Source organism: Somniosus microcephalus, chromosome 3, assembly GCF_052327205.1.
Source record: "Somniosus microcephalus isolate GS21.2 chromosome 3, FLI_Smic_1.0, whole genome shotgun sequence".
Classification (NCBI taxonomy): Eukaryota; Metazoa; Chordata; class Chondrichthyes; order Squaliformes; family Somniosidae; genus Somniosus; species Somniosus microcephalus.
The window spans coordinates 228,307,112-228,323,958 of NC_140989.1; the positions used below are offsets into that span (position 1 = coordinate 228,307,112).

Sequence of the window (16,847 nt, forward strand, 5' to 3'; positions counted from 1 at the left end):
CCTAGAGTAGAATACAGACAGCACAACCTCCCATTGCTTCTGAGATCGAGCCCCTTTTCCCAATTCTGCATGATCTGCTTGAAGCACACTGGGTTCATGGAAGCAAGAAGGTATGAAAGACTGAAACCAACTTTTCTAATTAGCATGGATAGAGTATTGGCTAACTAACAGAAAGCAGAGAGTCGGGATAAATGGGTAATTTCCCGGTTGGCAAACGGTAACTAGCGGGGTGCAACATGAATCTGTGCTGGGGCCTCAACTATTTACAATCTACATTACTGACTTGGATGAAGGGACCGAGTGTAATGTAGCCAAGTTTGCGGATGATACAAAGATGGGTGGGAAAGCAAGTTGTGCAGAGGACTCGAAGAACCTGCAAAGGGATATAGACAGGCTGAGTGGGCAAATATTTGGCAGATGGAGTATAATGTGGGAAAGTGTGAGGGTATACACTTTGGCAGGAAAAATAAAAAAGCAAATTATTATTTAAATGGAGAGAGATTGCAAAATGCTACAGTTCAGAGGGACATGGGGGTCCTTGTGCATGAAACACAGAAAGTGAGACCACACCTTGAGAACTGCATACAGTTTTGCTCTCCTTATTTAGGGAAGGATATACATGCATTGGAGGCAGTTCGGAGATGATTCACTCGGTTAATTCCAGAGATGAGGGGGTTGACTTATGAGGAAAGGTTGAGCAGGCTGGGCCTATACACATTGGAACTTAGAAGAATGAGAGGCGATCTTATTGAAACATATGATACTGAGGGGGCTCGACAAGGTCGATGCAGAGAGGATGTTTCCCCTTGTGGGGAAATCTAGAACTCGGGGGCACAGTTTTAGAATAAAGGGTTGCCCTTTTAGAACTGAGATGAGGAGGAATTTCTTCTCTTAGCGTCGTAAATCTGTGGAATTCTCTGCCCCAGAAAGCTGGAGGCTGGGTCATTAAATGCCTTTAAGGTGGAGATAAACAAATGTTTGCAAGATAAGGGAGTGAAGGGTTATGGGAGCGGGCTGGGAAGTGGCTTTGAGCCCAAGATCAGCCATGATCTTATTGAATGACGGAGCAGGATCGAGGGGCCAAGTGGCCTATTCCTGCTCCTATTTCTTATGTTCTTATGGTGTACAGTTCCAGATGCGCTGGCAACCTTTGATGCTTGAGCCCAGACTGAGTGATGACAGGCCATTTTACCATGGAAGACATTACGATTGAGCCATTGAAACTGTCCATCAAAATTCACTGGATAACTTTTAGCACAGGAGCTTTGATTTTTTTTCCCATTATTTCTCCAGCCGAAGGCTGCTGAGGCCAACTATAGCGCAGCTACTATTGCCCTCGCTAAGACCTGTTAGTCAGAACAGAACAAGAATTGATCCTGGCACCCTCTGGTCTGTATGGCTAAGTGCCACATTTAGCAGTGTCTGTACTCACTAATTTGTTTGAGTGATCTGGGAGGGGAAGGCTTCCAGATAATAACTTAGAGTGTCGGGCGTTTGGTGCTTGTGCAGTTTAGTTTTCTGTCAGTCCTATATTTACATCGAGTTTTTAGCAGAAGCTAACTTGCCACATATGTACATTTTTGAGAAGACCACTTGCATTTTTTTTAAAACTGCTTGTTTTTTTTTCATCCACTGCAAAGGTGACTGGGATACCCAGCAGCCATGTAATATTTTGCCCAAGTTGCCATTCTTTAAATGTAAGCTAAATAGTGCGTGGAGGTGCACTCTTGGACTGCAGAGAGCTCCACAGGTCAGGAGTGGAAAGCTTGGTTATTTTTTCTTCTCAATTTTATTTCACCTCTCAAGCCCAGGTGCACTTCGATCAGTGATGGTTCCCCAACTAGAGTTTGACCTCGGGTAACTCAACAAAGACTTGGGACCATCTGGTCTGGATGGCTTAGTGCTGCACTTGGCAGTTCCATTACTTAGTGTGAGCAGGCTATCAGGGAAGCCTTTTCAACCATTACAGTTGAACTCTTGCAGCAGCAGAGTTCTTATAACAGAGCTAGTAGACTGTGTTGAAATGAATCTGCAGAGATTCATTAAGTACCCTCTGATGTTTGAGCACCTGATGTAATATATGAGGAAGGGGGAAATTCTGTTTTTGGTTACGTGTGAGCATGACATGATAAATTTGACTCAATTCGTTGTACAATAGGGAAGGTGGTACTGAAATGATCTGCCCTCCCTATTCCATGAGTTGTTACTTAAAAAGGTTTAGTCCTTCAAATCCACACTAAACAGCTGAAGGAGTGAATGTTTTTTATTTTGCTGAAATAGCAACTTACAGGAAACTTATTTTATACGGGACCGACGTGGTGCCGGTTCATCAAAATTTCCGGATAACTGAAAGCTATAGTAAAAGATACAGAGAGCTGAGAGCTCCGTATAAAGCAACAAACCCTGTTGCTTAGCAACAAGTGCAGAACAATGGCCACACGTTCCAAGCGTCTCTGTAACTTAGTAACAGCTGCAGCCACACCCTTGCACAGCAACAATATGAAGTAAAACTTACCTGAACCTACTCCTGAATTTTGCCGCTTAACCGAGATTTCTGGTTATTTAGGTGCCGGTAAATCGAAAGTTTCCTGTAATTCAGGGTGGATAAGTTTCAGCGTGCAGCCCACACTCCGACTAATTATTGCAACCGAGTAGCATTACAGTACTATGACGACTGGACATTGTCCTGTTCTGTTTAGTGCTGACATTTATTAGCTACTGACTTTTTTTTCAGATTCTTTAAAGAGGCTAGTGTAAATAGCTACTTTCACCTTCAGAATATTGTCACAGTGGTTGCCTGCAAAATCCCATGAGAAATGTTCTCAAATTTTGGGGGAAATCTTTTTCTTATGAGCACCCATTGGTTCTGCAGACTTTTGGTTGATGGATTTAGGTCCAAAGCTGTGGTTTTCTGAAATGTTCAAAGCCAACTTCCTTTTTTATCATAATACAACGTCAAGAAGCAGCTTGACAGGAAGTGGTTGTGACGTGTCATGCAGTCTGTGCACCTTCACACGGAAATTTTGAAACGGTTTTAGTACACGCTGTGACTTTTTAATTTGGTGCTGTATGTTTGCCCTGTTTTTGTTTGAATTTGAGGGTGGGGGAGAAAGACTCAAGCTTTACAAAGTCTGAAAGATGTATGTGTTCAAAAAACAAGTTTCCTCCTCTCGGGGTGAATACAGAAGATCCCTTTCAGACCCAGCTCACAGTGACCGGAATACCAGTCTGAGTGCCTATCAATGGCGCACACCGTCAAAACCAAAGTGGAAAATTTACAAGCGGGCCCATTCGGAGCCTGTCAAATCGATGGATGCTTACAAATGGCGCCCGGCCTCAAGGTTTTCATGGAATGTTAGCAGGAGGATTTTTTCTGACTTGAACACCACTTCAGCAGACCAAGCTGAGCCAAGACTGGCTAAGCGCCACCTTAAATACACTGGATCGGATGATGTCCTGGAGCAGCATTCTTCCCAGGCGGCACAAGCAAGCACCAAACTGGCAGCAATCCCTTACCACCGATCTGTCTCTGAACCTGGTTGCTCTTCACGCATGGAGAAACCACCATTGAGACAAGTCCACTCAGATGCTGAGCAGAGAACTGATTTTATACGTGGCTTCTTCACTACGGTATCGAACCGGCTTTCAAGGTTGTTGAGTCACAAAGAAGAGCCAGATGTGGAGTCAGTGCAGGAAGGTAATATAATCCAGATGATGCTTGACTGCTTCAGGTTGATCTTGATGTGTTGGGGATTGGGCTCGTGACTGGCAAATGTTTAACTTGGAAAAGTGCAGTGTTCTGCATGGGGGCAGGGAGAATGCTGAACATACATACACCCTTACGGAAAAAGCATTAAAGCAAGTGGAGAAAGAAAGAGATCAGTGTGTTCTAGTGCCTAGAGATCTCTAGGTTTATGAGCAATGCCGTGAAACAATCGCTAGAGCAAATAGGGTGTTGAGGTGCATTTATAGGACAATTGACTAAGACTAAGCATACTATTTTGTCCTTGTACAAGACCTTGGTCAGGCCTCAATTGGAATACTGTGTCCAATTTTGGTCTCCTCACATGATGGGTGATATTAAAGCTTTGGAAAGGTGCAGAGTTGGGCCACTGGACTAATTCCCAGCTTGAAGCATCTTGGTTATCAAGGCAGGCTAAAAGAGCTGGGACTCTACACTTAGAGAAGTGTAGATTTAGGGGTGATCTGATTGAGGTTCATATGATGAAGCAAATAGATTGTGTTTGAGTGGACTGTTTGTTGCAATTAAATATACTAGGGGGGACCAGAGTGTCACAATTTTAAGTTGTATAAGGCCAGATCTAGGTTAGATGTCAGGAACAATGTTCCCCCTAACTTGTTTTTGGGCCCTGCGGCCCATTCAAACTTTCGCGCATGTGGGTTTTTTGCATTGGGAAGCCGGCTCACCGGTTGCATGGGACCTCGAGACAGCTGCGCGGTCACGCAGCTTAGAGGGAATGATGGTCAGGAAGTGGGTCTTTTCCCAGAAAATACTGAACCTCTAGAACAGGCTGCCACCTTGTGCAGTGGACGTTGATTCGCTGAATTCCTTCAAGTGAGAACTGGACCTGTTTCTGGCTGGGGCGGAGATCACTTCGCACAAAAGGTAGGTACCGCGTAGAATTATCAGGATCAGAGTGATCTCCTGTACTAGTTTGGATTGCCATGGGCGGTCAGAGAGGAATTTCCCAGATTTTTTCCCACCCAGATTGGTTTGGATTTTTATCTGGCTTTTCACCTCTCCCACGAGCTAACATGGTTTCGGGTGGGGTGGAAAGGTATCACAGTTGTATGGGACAGGCTGGATGGACCAGAGGGTCATTGTTCGTATATTTGTATTGTGAGAGGAGTTAATGGAGATTTAGTGTGAAAAGTATGTCATTAAGAGTTACTGAGCAGTCTTTTTGTCTGAGTCCAAAAAGACTTGTGTAACGAGCAGAATTCACTCAGCGCTATTAGTTTTCACATTGGACAATAAAGCATCATTTGGAAACTATATTTGAAAAGAAATCATCTCTTTTTTGAAGAATTTTCAGCTGAAGAGGATTTTGTGCAAGAGGAAGTGTGAAATATACCATCAGGTTAACCTTTCACCTTCCAAGGTTTGCAAAAATTCTTGTTAATCAAGAAATTTATGTTGGTGAGTTCATTGAGTTCTTAATGCTCAATATTGAAATTTTAACAGGTACTAACTGAGCATGTTTCGAAAGCTAAAACCATTGATTACGCCAAGGGTTAATCCCATTGAGGTTGTAAATTTAGGTGGTTGTGCACTATTTCCGGGATACACTGGGGAGCCTGTGATGATGCATCAGGCTTGATTGATGAAGGAAGTGATTTTTAAATTCAATTGATGAACTTGAGTTGTGGGGCTCCGAATAATTGGAGTCGGAGCGAAATGCATCACTTCCAGAGCCTATTAATTCGGACAGACGTTCTGTGTGCTGATGTGTAAAATGTCCTAAAGTGACACTATTTTGCCAGTGTAGTCTGAATAGATGAGGCACGCAACATCTGCCCACTGCAGTGAATTGAATCTTCAAGTCCTGTAGTCGGCAATATTGTAACAGTAAGCAAGACATTTCTGTGGTTAGCTGTCAAATGTAAAGGTCCTGAATGCTTTTCCAGCAGCCTCTTTAGGACTCCGAGAAATCATGGTGATCCCAACTTGCTGCAAAACTATCGGTGGTTTCAGCAATGGAATTTAAATAGACATGATTTTAGGAAGAGTTTCATTTTACAGTTCACAATGATGGTTGTAAAATCTCAACATGCATAATCTTAAATTTTAAACTGACTGCTGTGGAAGTAATGAGAACCTTCCTTTTATCCATGCTGTCGTGCAGCTCTGGTTCAGGACTGATAGTATGAGTCTTGCTCCAATGCAAGTGGAAAGTGGTGTCCTAGCTCTGATGTAATCCTCGAGTACTGTTGGGACATTATGACATTGTTCCCCCTGTACAGCTTTGTCCTAACGAGAATACACTGTGATGCAAGGCTTTGATTTGGTGGCTTTTTTGTTGTTGAAGAAATTGCAGTTCTCAGACTAAGAGTTCGACTTGGTTGAATTGTGCTTAAATTGGTTTCTAAATCCTTATCTGGGTTTAGTGTTTTGACAGTCCATTTATATGCTCATTCATGTATAAAATGGGTTTGTTTGTACATTTTAAGCAGTTGACCAGAAACACTTTACAGAATTAAGATGATTTTGATTACAGTGGTAGTGTTGCGCTAAGCAGCCATATCAGCCCTTAATGGCATTTTTCAAAAACATTGAATTCCTTCACGAGCCAGGACCAACTCCCACTGAAAGGTCAACTTCCATATTGACTACTGGAGTAAACTTGTGTTGTAGCACATTTTCTGTATTTAAAATGTAAAGCAGCTGATGTGATCGGTATTATTGTTACTGTTTGTGAACCTGATAGTGTTTCGGAAAGTGATTTTACCACGTGGCAGTGAACCTTCAAAGCAGATGTTGCTGATAGTCAGCCATGATGCAAACCTAAAACTTGCATTTGAAAGTGGCTATTGTTTCTTGAATGGATTAATAAATTCCATCATTAGTTTGTCTCTCTGGTGTATTGTTAGTGTACTAAGCAATCATCAACAGAACTGCCAGTGTTATTGAAGTAGTGATTTCCACATGTAACAGACTGCCTTTAGGACCGTATGTCAGATTGGAATGGCATGATAGAAAATGTACTTTATTGAAAGGTGACCTCTGATCGCTGCTGCAGCTTAGTAAAGGACACAACACATTTATTTGGGCAGTGAGTGCTCGCTTGGAACAGTCGTGCTTTTCTCGGCGACTGGTGTAATCTGCTGCCTAAGCGTTTTGATTATACAGAGAACATAGTGGTAGGATTCACCCCCAAAATAATGCCGTTGGAACTAAGATTTTCTGCAAAACCAGCAAACAGCTGTCTACTGGGTAGAAATATATAAGGTATATATGTGGAGGGAATGCTTATTATACAGACAGTTGTCAAAGTGAAGTGCAGATTGAGAGCTAAAATTGCAATATGAGTGAATCCTGACTCTCCAACTTTGTCAACTGCACACTAAGGCCAAAGGGGTCTCTCAAGTTCTTCATTGAACCCATGAGCTCCAGGCTGGAGCAAGCCAGATATCTGACCGAAACTTACTGTGGGTGTGGTGTGGTGAGTTCTACATGCTGATTTGGTTATGGGAGGTCAATAAAGCCACCTTTGAGATTTTTCAAACTGACATCACTGGGAGGTGCAGCAGGATAATTTGTTTTTCCCAATTGAGAAACCTTGGTAAATGGTAAAGGGCCATTGTCCATAGTTCAGGCTACTAGCAAGGTTGAAAAGAGCAGGAGAGAACATGATCAATCTAGTCACTGGTTAGCTGAAGCCAAGCTTGTCTTTTCAAAAAACCTGTACATTATAGGAATTTAATTTATATAATTTAATATTGCTGGGTTTGCTGATATCTTTTCTTTAAAGTACCATTTACAAATGGCTTTTTGAACATTAAGTAAAATTTAATTGCTGTTTCATCCAAAACCCAAATGTGTGCAACAAATATGTTCACCTAGATGTAACTGCAGATATTTAGGGATGAAATCCCCCTTAGGAAAAAGTAGGAGCAAGTCTCTCTTGTAATCTGCTAACACAATGACAATTTCAGAAATTGCGCATTTCTGAAGTGCGCATTCCTGTGAATTCATTAGTGACCCATTAATTGGGAAAGAAAGCGGGCAATCTTCCATTTTTTTTATAAGCATTTTAGGCTCTTTATGTTTTTGACAGGATTTGAAATGAGATTTGTGCAGCTTGCTGTATAGGCTCACCAAATCCATTGCATGTATCAACCAAATTTGCATGGGGACAGGCCATAGAGATGCTGTGTAGAGAGTTTGCAGTGTGATTGGCTGGAAAGGAGACGTGAAAGTCATTCAAGGTAGAACCCCAAACACTTGAATTTGGAGACGCCATTGGGAAGTTAACCCACATTTACTTTCAGCAGGAGGTGCTCAAGCTACCTTTGCCATGTTATTTATATTTTTAGTACACTTTTCATGTGTGTATTAAAATGTATGAATGTGTGTGTTTGAATATATATGTGTGTGTGTGTGTATATATATATATATATAATATATCTATATATATATCGTGTATGTATATATATATATATTATATATCTATATATATATATAGTGTATGTATATATATATATGTAATGAAATGATGTTTTGGAGAAAGTTATCATGCAGTTGAGCATGAGGTTGAGTGTAAATTCTGTTCATTAATTTTGAAAAAGGGACATTTTGCTTAACTCCTTTTTGTATCTTTTAGTGAACAGCCATTTTTATTGGATTGGATCAGTGCTTGTGCAGTTTCTTGCATCATCCTATAAATTAAGTTTTCATGTACCTAATCAATTATTGGACCATATCAAGTGATTTAGTCTTAATGTAACTTGCCTTTTTAGTATGGGTTGTGTGTTGAGATCTGTCAGGTGACTGTATCAGGTCACATGTTTGCAGTATCAGTTATCTGGTTTTAACCTCAAAAAACCTTTTTTTGTGTGTTTCCTGTGCAGACTGTCAAACAGACAACACCAGTTTAATGTTGAACTAAAAGAGGGCATTCAGTGGGTTAAGTGGCAAGTGCCGTGACTTTGATAGTTGTGTGGAAGTGAAATTGTATCCTGGAATCCCCTTATCCCAGAGCTGTGATGTATCTTGAAAATTAGCTGAGTGTGAACATTACTGAACACCAAAGTTCCCTAAATGTCACCAGTATTTGTAGCTCTGTTTACTGCATGCACAGACTTCTTTCAGGTTGCAGCAGCTGTTTCACACGGCAGAGCAGATTCTAAACTGGGTGCATTTATTTTCCAGTTAATCTATACTCATTTACAGTATCTTGGTGTATTTATTCTCCTTTTCTGCTTTCACTACCATGTTTCTTTCTGCAATTTAAATGCTAGGATTGGTTGGGAGGGGAGAGAAGACTGAGTAGCAGACTTGACTGTGTACGTCATGCATGCTGTTTCAGAGTGCCCCTGAGGGAGCAGCCTGCTGTGAGTTGTCCAACTTGGCCGCAGGGTTTAGATGTTAGCATTAAACTTGGGGCTGGAATTCAGCTGCAAGCATTTTGAACTAGTGATCCACTATTCTGTCATTTGAGTTAGCAGAACTGCCCAGTCGATTTGTAGATACACCACTTGATTCATTGCAGAGTGTCCTCGGAATGAAATCAGGTTTCCTGTTCATCAGGAGCTTATTTTGAAGTTGATGCTGTACCATGAAATTATGTGTACATGGTCCCTTTTCTCATTCTCAGTCACATAATGTCAAGGTGAACATTTGATGCTTAGAATGTCCCTTTGCCCTTCTCTGCACCTCATCCCCAAAATACTGACCACTATCTTGAGCAAAATTTGGAGAAACCGTTTGGACAGACTCAAACCAAATGATAAAATGAAAGGGGAAAGTGGGTCACCTGATTGCTGACAAAGTAAATAACTCGCCCACTGTGGGTTTGAGGCGAACACAGCAGAAAGTTCTCCAGTTTGATCCTGGTCTCAGCAGAGTTAGCTGAATTCCCTTGGGTTAGTGAGAGCAAATTTCATTCCTGGTAGTTAGCCAATGCTTCCTGTAGCATAATGGTTTGAGGACAGGATTTATCTTGGCTGTAGTGTCTCCCGCAGTTGAATAATTTTCTAACTCGCACAAGAAGAATAGATGTTGGGCTCCAGTGCCTATGGTACGGACTGCAGTATAAATTGCCACGTTCAGGAGAGGAGGAATGCTAGACAGAGAGTCACCACCACCAGCTGTCTCACATCTCTGGGTGATCAGCAAATGCAACTTGCATTTATATAGCGCCTTCAATGTAGAAAAACATTCCAAAGTGTTTTACAGAGGCATATCAGACAACTCAGCAAATTGCACCGATGTGGGGTGCAGACTTCCTACACATTGTCTCAGCCGACAGATGATATGTTTCAGAAAGATTCAGGATAGTTTTAAGATCGTGGGATATGGAATGAAGAAGGGATGAACAAATTTTATTTTCACGATGTTCGTGTAGATTTAAGTAGCAGCTGCGATTTCTCCCTGGATTAAAAAGGTACATCTGCTCTACCTCATGTTAATTTGAACCTCCCATTCCTTACCCTGGTGAACTGTCCAGATGATGTCCTAAAATGTTAGTGGTGTTGAAGCTTGCTTGAGCTTCAGGATTTTTTTTTTTTTTTTTTTCTCAAATTCTCAGCTGTCGGCACTGATTTTGCAATGCCCATGACAAAAGGTGACGGCAGTGTTGCAACCCGTTGATGTAGCAGCATCTTACGCCATGGAGTTGGCACATTGTGGGTGGGTATGCCTCAGCTGTTGACACTATACTTGGGTCTGTGCTTCCAACTCCATTGTTGGGGGCAGGAAGTGGGAGGAGAACAGAGAAGAGAGAGTATGTACCACCCATAGTACGTAGCTGGTCCTGACTTTTGCTGATGTGGCAACAGGCAACTCTCAAAGACTAGTGCGTGGCATTTAAGGCAGAAGGGAGCTTATAAGAATGGGATTTTATAAGCAAAACACAGGGCAAAGATAATATTTGTGAAATGTTGAATGTCACTATTTATTGTAATGAACACTCAACCTGTTCGAAATGCTATTAAAATCCTTTGTTATAATTTGGAGTGAGTCACTGTCTTTAGTAAAATTGTCTTTTTTTAAATAGCTAGTGGCTAAGATTTTCATGTTAAAATAATGGTGAGGTGAATAGCGCTTTCTGTTATTTATGCACAAATGGTACAGCAACTTCAGGCGAGGGCCAGATGCACAGTTAAACTCAAATATCCAAAAGTTGCAGGCAGAGATGCGCCGCTCCGCTGTTAGCTCTGAAAATGACATCTAGCTGTCTGCCTCACCATTGAAATGTATTGAATGCGTGAAGTTGCTGTATTTGCCCGGTAGATACGAACTATACTTGCCACAGAAAGTTAAGTCTTGTCCATTCCAGTCTAAGTACGCCATTAGATGCTCTGCTGCAGCAGAATCTGGCCCATTGTGTTACGATTAAAATCAGGTGCAGTTGGTTCCAGATAAAACTTGTGCTTTATCCTATTCTGATTAGTCAAAAAAAATAGCTTTGAGCGGAATTCCTTCCTGTTTCTGACAAGTCTGACAAGTTAATTATCTTTGCATTGCTGAACATTGCCTGTTCTATGTCAGTAATTTCTAAAATGGCTACACAGTGGAGCAATACCAAGTGAAGCTAGCACGTGTCCAGTATTGTCTGCTTGTTGAGTTTCTGATCTTGGTTCTGCACCACGGTGAGGCAGGCATTAGAGCAAGCAGTTCTCCCAAGATGGTGGGGAGGCGTGGCGTTTGACCAAGAGCCACCCTGGATCCCTCTTGCATTTACCAGCAGCTGGCTCCAAGGAAATTTAGCCGGAGTCATGGGAGCATATCATCCACTCAACCTTGGCAATGAATGGTACGGGGAGAGAAATTTTTCACAGTTTAGAATTAGGGAGATGTGTGTATCTAAGCTGACGGTCTGAACTTTGAACATGACGAATAAAATCTGTTTAGTGTGTTACGCCATCCAAGTTCACTGTTGAACTGCCCCACAAATTAAAGATGTTTTCTTGTAAGGGAACTTACATGCTTCCTGCAGTGCACTCTTGTCAACTTTGTTTTGGTGGAGGGTAGAATTTTGCCCTCATCAATCATCAGTGCTCAGGAATGCAACAGATTTCTATTTTGTGCACTCAGTATCAACATCAAGCACTCCCAGGTCCGGTTAGGTCCAGTCACATTTACTCAGCCCTACAAAATTGGCACCAACCTCAGAAAAATGAATGCAACATTGTGTATGACATTCCCACTTCTATGCCCCCCGACCTTGTGCCGCTGAGTAGGGTTGCCAACTCTGGTTCAACGTATTCCTGGAGATTTTGATCGTGATTTTATTCGGTCACATGACAGCTCATGGTGCTTAATCTCGACACTTGATCACGTGACATTTACCCACTGTTTGCAAATGTTACTGCATTTACCTTAGTTAAGCGTCTGAGGATGACAAAGCCCTGAATAAAATTTGACTTTGTTTTATAAATGAATAATATAGTATAAAAATCAATGGAAGAACATAAAAGAATAGAAAGATTTAAGGATCAGTAATGTTTAAATAGAAACTGCTTCTGTGATGTTTCTACATTATCGACTGCAATGATAAAAACTAAGTGAATACAAATGATTCAACAAAAACATCATCGATATAAGTAACTTCTAACTGAAGTTTTCATACAATTTTATGACTTTTTACCTGACACAGCAAGTTATCAAAATAATAAATAAAACCAAAATCAAACCGAATTCAATTCACTGACTCAGTCCTCAGAGAGAAGCACCAAAGCTGCCTGACTCCCATAATCAAACACATTATACAACAGTGCACATCACAGGCCGACATGAACTCTCCCTCCCTCCCTCCAGTTTTTGTTGCTCCCTCCCTTCCTCATTTGTGTTGCTCTTTCTCTCCCTCCCCAGTCTGTGCTTGTATTGCTCCCTCCCTCTGTTTTTCCCTCCCTTCCCCGGTTTGTGTTCCTCCTTCCTCCCCGGTTTGTGTTCCTCCTTCCTCCCCGGTTTGTGTTCCTCCTTCCTCCCCGGTTTGTGTTCCTCCTTCCTCCCCGGTTTGTGTTCCTCCTTCCTCCCCGGTTTGTGTTCCTCCTTCCTCCCCGGTTTGTGTTCCTCCTTCCTCCCCGGTTTGTGTTCCTCCTTCCTCCCCGGTTTGTGTTCCTCCTTCCTCCCCGGTTTGTGTTCCTCCTTCCTCCCCGGTTTGTGTTCCTCCTTCCTCCCCGGTTTGTGTTCCTCCTTCCTCCCCGGTTTGTGTTCCTCCTTCCTCCCCGGTTTGTGTTCCTCCTTCCTCCCCGGTTTGTGTTCCTCCTTCCTCCCCGGTTTGTGTTCCTCCTTCCTCCCCGGTTTGTGTTCCTCCTTCCTCCCCGGTTTGTGTTCCTCCTTCCTCCCCGGTTTGTGTTCCTCCTTCCTCCCCGGTTTGTGTTCCTCCTTCCTCCCCGGTTTGTGTTCCTCCTTCCTCCCCGGTTTGTGTTCCTCCTTCCTCCCCGGTTTGTGTTCCTCCTTCCTCCCCGGTTTGTGTTCCTCCTTCCTCCCCGGTTTGTGTTCCTCCTTCCTCCCCGGTTTGTGTTCCTCCTTCCTCCCCGGTTTGTGTTCCTCCTTCCTCCCCGGTTTGTGTTCCTCCTTCCTCCCCGGTTTGTGTTCCTCCTTCCTCCCCGGTTTGTGTTCCTCCTTCCTCCCCGGTTTGTGTTCCTCCTTCCTCCCCGGTTTGTGTTCCTCCTTCCGCCCCGGTTTGTGTTCCTCCTTCCGCCCCGGTTTGTGTTCCTCCTTCCTCCCCGGTTTGTGTTCCTCCTTCCGCCCCGGTTTGTGTTCCTCCTTCCTCCCCGGTTTGTGTTCCTCCTTCCTCCCCGGTTTGTGTTCCTCCTTCCTCCCCGGTTTGTGTTCCTCCTTCCTCCCCGGTTTGTGTTCCTCCTTCCTCCCCGGTTTGTGTTCCTCCTTCCTCCCCGGTTTGTGTTCCTCCTTCCTCCCCGGTTTGTGTTCCTCCTTCCTCCCCGGTTTGTGTTCCTCCTTCCTCCCCGGTTTGTGTTCCTCCTTCCTCCCCGGTTTGTGTTCCTCCTTCCTCCCCGGTTTGTGTTCCTCCTTCCTCCCCGGTTTGTGTTCCTCCTTCCTCCCCGGTTTGTGTTCCTCCTTCCTCCCCGGTTTGTGTTCCTCCTTCCTCCCCGGTTTGTGTTCCTCCTTCCTCCCCGGTTTGTGTTCCTCCTTCCTCCCCGGTTTGTGTTCCTCCTTCCTCCCCGGTTTGTGTTCCTCCTTCCTCCCCGGTTTGTGTTCCTCCTTCCTCCCCGGTTTGTGTTCCTCCTTCCTCCCCGGTTTGTGTTCCTCCTTCCTCCCCGGTTTGTGTTCCTCCTTCCTCCCCGGTTTGTGTGCCTCCTTCCTCCCCGGTTTGTGTGCCTCCTTCCTCCCCGGTTTGTGTGCCTCCTTCCTCCCCGGTTTGTGTTGCTCTCTCTCTCTCTCTCTCTCTCTCTCTCTCTCCCCCAGTTTGTGTTGCTCTCTCTCTCTCCCTTCCCCAGTTTGTGTTGCTCTCTCTCTCTCTCTCCCTCCCCCAGTTTCTGTTGCGTGCTCTCTCTCTCCCCAGTTTGTGTTGCTCTCTCTCTCTCTCCCTCCCCCAGTTTGTGTTGCTCTCTCTCTCTCTCACTCCCCAGTTTGTGTTGCTCTCTCTCACTCAATTCAATTCAATTCAAATCGCTTTATTGGCATGACAAGTTACATCTTATGTTGCCAAAGCATCGAAAAACATTCATGTTTGTACACAAAAATACAGATCTATCCATACAGTGTATAAACAGATATATCCCTGAGTGTATAAATATACTTTCATATAACTTATATATACTCTTTTCTTATATTTAGTGGTTGTCCCTCTGTTTATGGCAAGCTGTAACATAGTGTGCCGCTAGTGTTACACAATTTCTCTCTTCCCCTAGTAGGTATGGGAGTTTTTGGTCGTCATTCAAATTTCTGAATTCCAGGCATATTTTTGTGAATTTTGGGTAGAAATTCTCCTTTATGCCCTGATATTTTCTACAAGCTGTGAGGAAGTGCATCTCTGTCTCCACCACTCCCTGACTGCAGTGAGAGCATATCCTGTCCTCTCTTGGTAGCCGGGTCTGCCTGTGTCTACCTTTTTCGATCGCCAGGCTATGTTCACTAAGTCTGTACATTGTCAAGGTTTTTCTCAGTTTGCTATCCTTTACCATGGTCAGGTAATCAGCCATGTTGTATTGTCTGTTTAGGGCCAAGTAGCAATTGAGTTTGCTTTGGGTTTTTGTTGTTTCTGCCCAATATGACAGATATTTTTCCTTTTGCTTAGCGACGATTGTGTTGGGTCGAATTCTTTGTGTTACCCTGTCACTGTCCTGGGGCTGGTTATTGTTAGTAGTGTTAGTAGTTACTTCACTGAGTCCCAGGACTAGTTGACTGAGGGTATTCTTCTTTATGGTCCTCTCTTGGCATTTCAGGGCTTCGTAATGATAGCATTGGGGGTTGCTCATTTCTAGGTGTTTCCAAAATTTGGTGGCTCTTTTTTGGATAGTGATTATTAATGGACATTGGCCTAGTTCTGCCCTGCATGCATTGTTTACGGTTTTGCTTTGAGTCCGGAGGATACTTTTACAGAATTCTGCATGTAGGATCTCAATTGGGTGTTTGTCCCATTTTGCAAATTCTTGTTGTGTTAGCGGTCCCCACACCTCACTGCCATAGAGTGCAATTGGTTCAATTACTGATTTGAAAATTTTGAGCCAAATGCTAATTGGGATTTCTATTTGGATTGATTTTTTAATGGCATAGAAAGCCCTTCTTGCTTTCTCTTTCAGTTCATTCACAGCCAGTTTGAAATTTCCCGTAGAACTGATTTTTAAGCCCAAGTATGTGTAGTTAGTGGTTTGTTCAATTTTGGTTGTTCCTAGTGTGAAATTTATTTTGGGTCCCTGATGTCTGGATCTTTGCTGGAACACAAGGACTTTGGTTTGTGTTGCTCTCTCTCTTCCTCCCCAGTTTGTGTTGCGCTCTCTCTCTCTCCCTCCCCCAGTTTGTGTTGCTCCCTCCCCCAGTTTGTGTTGCGCTCTCTCTCTCTTTCCCAGTTGCTCTCTTGGGACTGGGGAGACCAATTACTTATTCCTGTAGACTGCTGCTCAAAGTGAAAGGGTTGGGAACGTTACCTCTGAGTGACCAGTTTTCATGCTGTATTGAGACACATCTTGTGTTGTGACCCCTTGACGAACAGGAACTGGATTGAATTTGCCTGCAATAATTTTATGCAGCACCTGAGACTTTCAAGACATCCATCTGGAACTTGGGTTAGAATCTAGGTTCCACAGGTGGAAGAACAGTATGCTGACCCGTTGCATGACCCAGACCCTATGACAAAAGCTTTTAAAGCAAGGGTACTATAGGCTGAGGACAAACTTGATGCTTGTAGTTAAAGCTGTTTTTCTTGATGATCTAAGTTCTCATTAATAAGGAGATTTTTTTCTTAAAACACTTCCCAAATGTGTTTTAAGTTAACTTCCTGTATGAGTTGCCTAATCTGGGTTAGTTGCTATGGTGCTTAGTTCATTTATTATTCTCATCATTTCCAGTTTAACTGAGTGCAGCTATTTTAATAAACTCTGAGGCTCACTCTGTTTCTTGCTGATTTGTATTCATTGACTACAGGTTGTTCCTGCGTATTGTTAAAAGATTGCTGAGGTCGAGCTGCTCTGCGTGTACAGCATTGAGCCACGGGAAGGCTCCTCTTAGTCGTGGTTTGTATCGGTGTGGCACTGACATTACTTGACGCGTTAACGAGGCTGGTATTTCACTTTGTCCAAGTAATTGGCAAAATTATGCTTGTCGGCCCAAGTCGTTGGCAAATGTTAATCTTTTAGCAAGAATCTGCAGAAAGCTGTTGAAGTTGAAAGGCAATTAAACAGTCCTGTAAATCAGCCAACAATTTGCTTCTCTTATTCCCCCTTCCCCCTGTTATATGTGTGTTCACAGCAGAGGCAGGCTGATATTTCGCTCAATGTAATTTTTCAAAATATTTATTCCGTATCAATTTTCTCAAGTTTTGTTCCACTGCATGTGAACTGCCATTATGTATCTCAGAACAAGTGACTGAAATAAATTAAGTGCACAAACTGTGTTATATTGTAGTACTTCACTTCTGGCTCAAAAGCTCTGCCCCATGTATGAAGTGGAGGGTCTCATTGTTTTATTTTCTATGTTT

The 16,847-nt window shown here is 43.1% G+C and overlaps 1 protein-coding gene across 9 annotated transcripts in view; it reads left to right on the forward strand.

Moving 5' to 3' along the window:
• rasal2 (RAS protein activator like 2) overlaps positions 1 to 16,847 on the forward strand; it is a 496,897-nt gene that overhangs the window by 134,250 nt on the left and 345,800 nt on the right. For 2 of the 9 annotated variants that reach the window (XM_085982237.1, XM_085982238.1), the window contains exon 1: positions 3,036 to 3,697. The exons of 4 other annotated variants lie outside the window; for them this stretch is intronic. In XM_085982237.1, the coding sequence (XP_085838363.1) occupies positions 3,139 to 3,697 (559 nt within the window). In that variant the 5' untranslated portion in view covers positions 3,036 to 3,138. Of the gene's footprint in view, positions 1 to 3,028; positions 3,698 to 16,847 lie in introns of those variants that run through there. 3 more of the 9 variants (XM_085982239.1, XM_085982235.1, XM_085982236.1) reach the window with 3 other exon arrangements.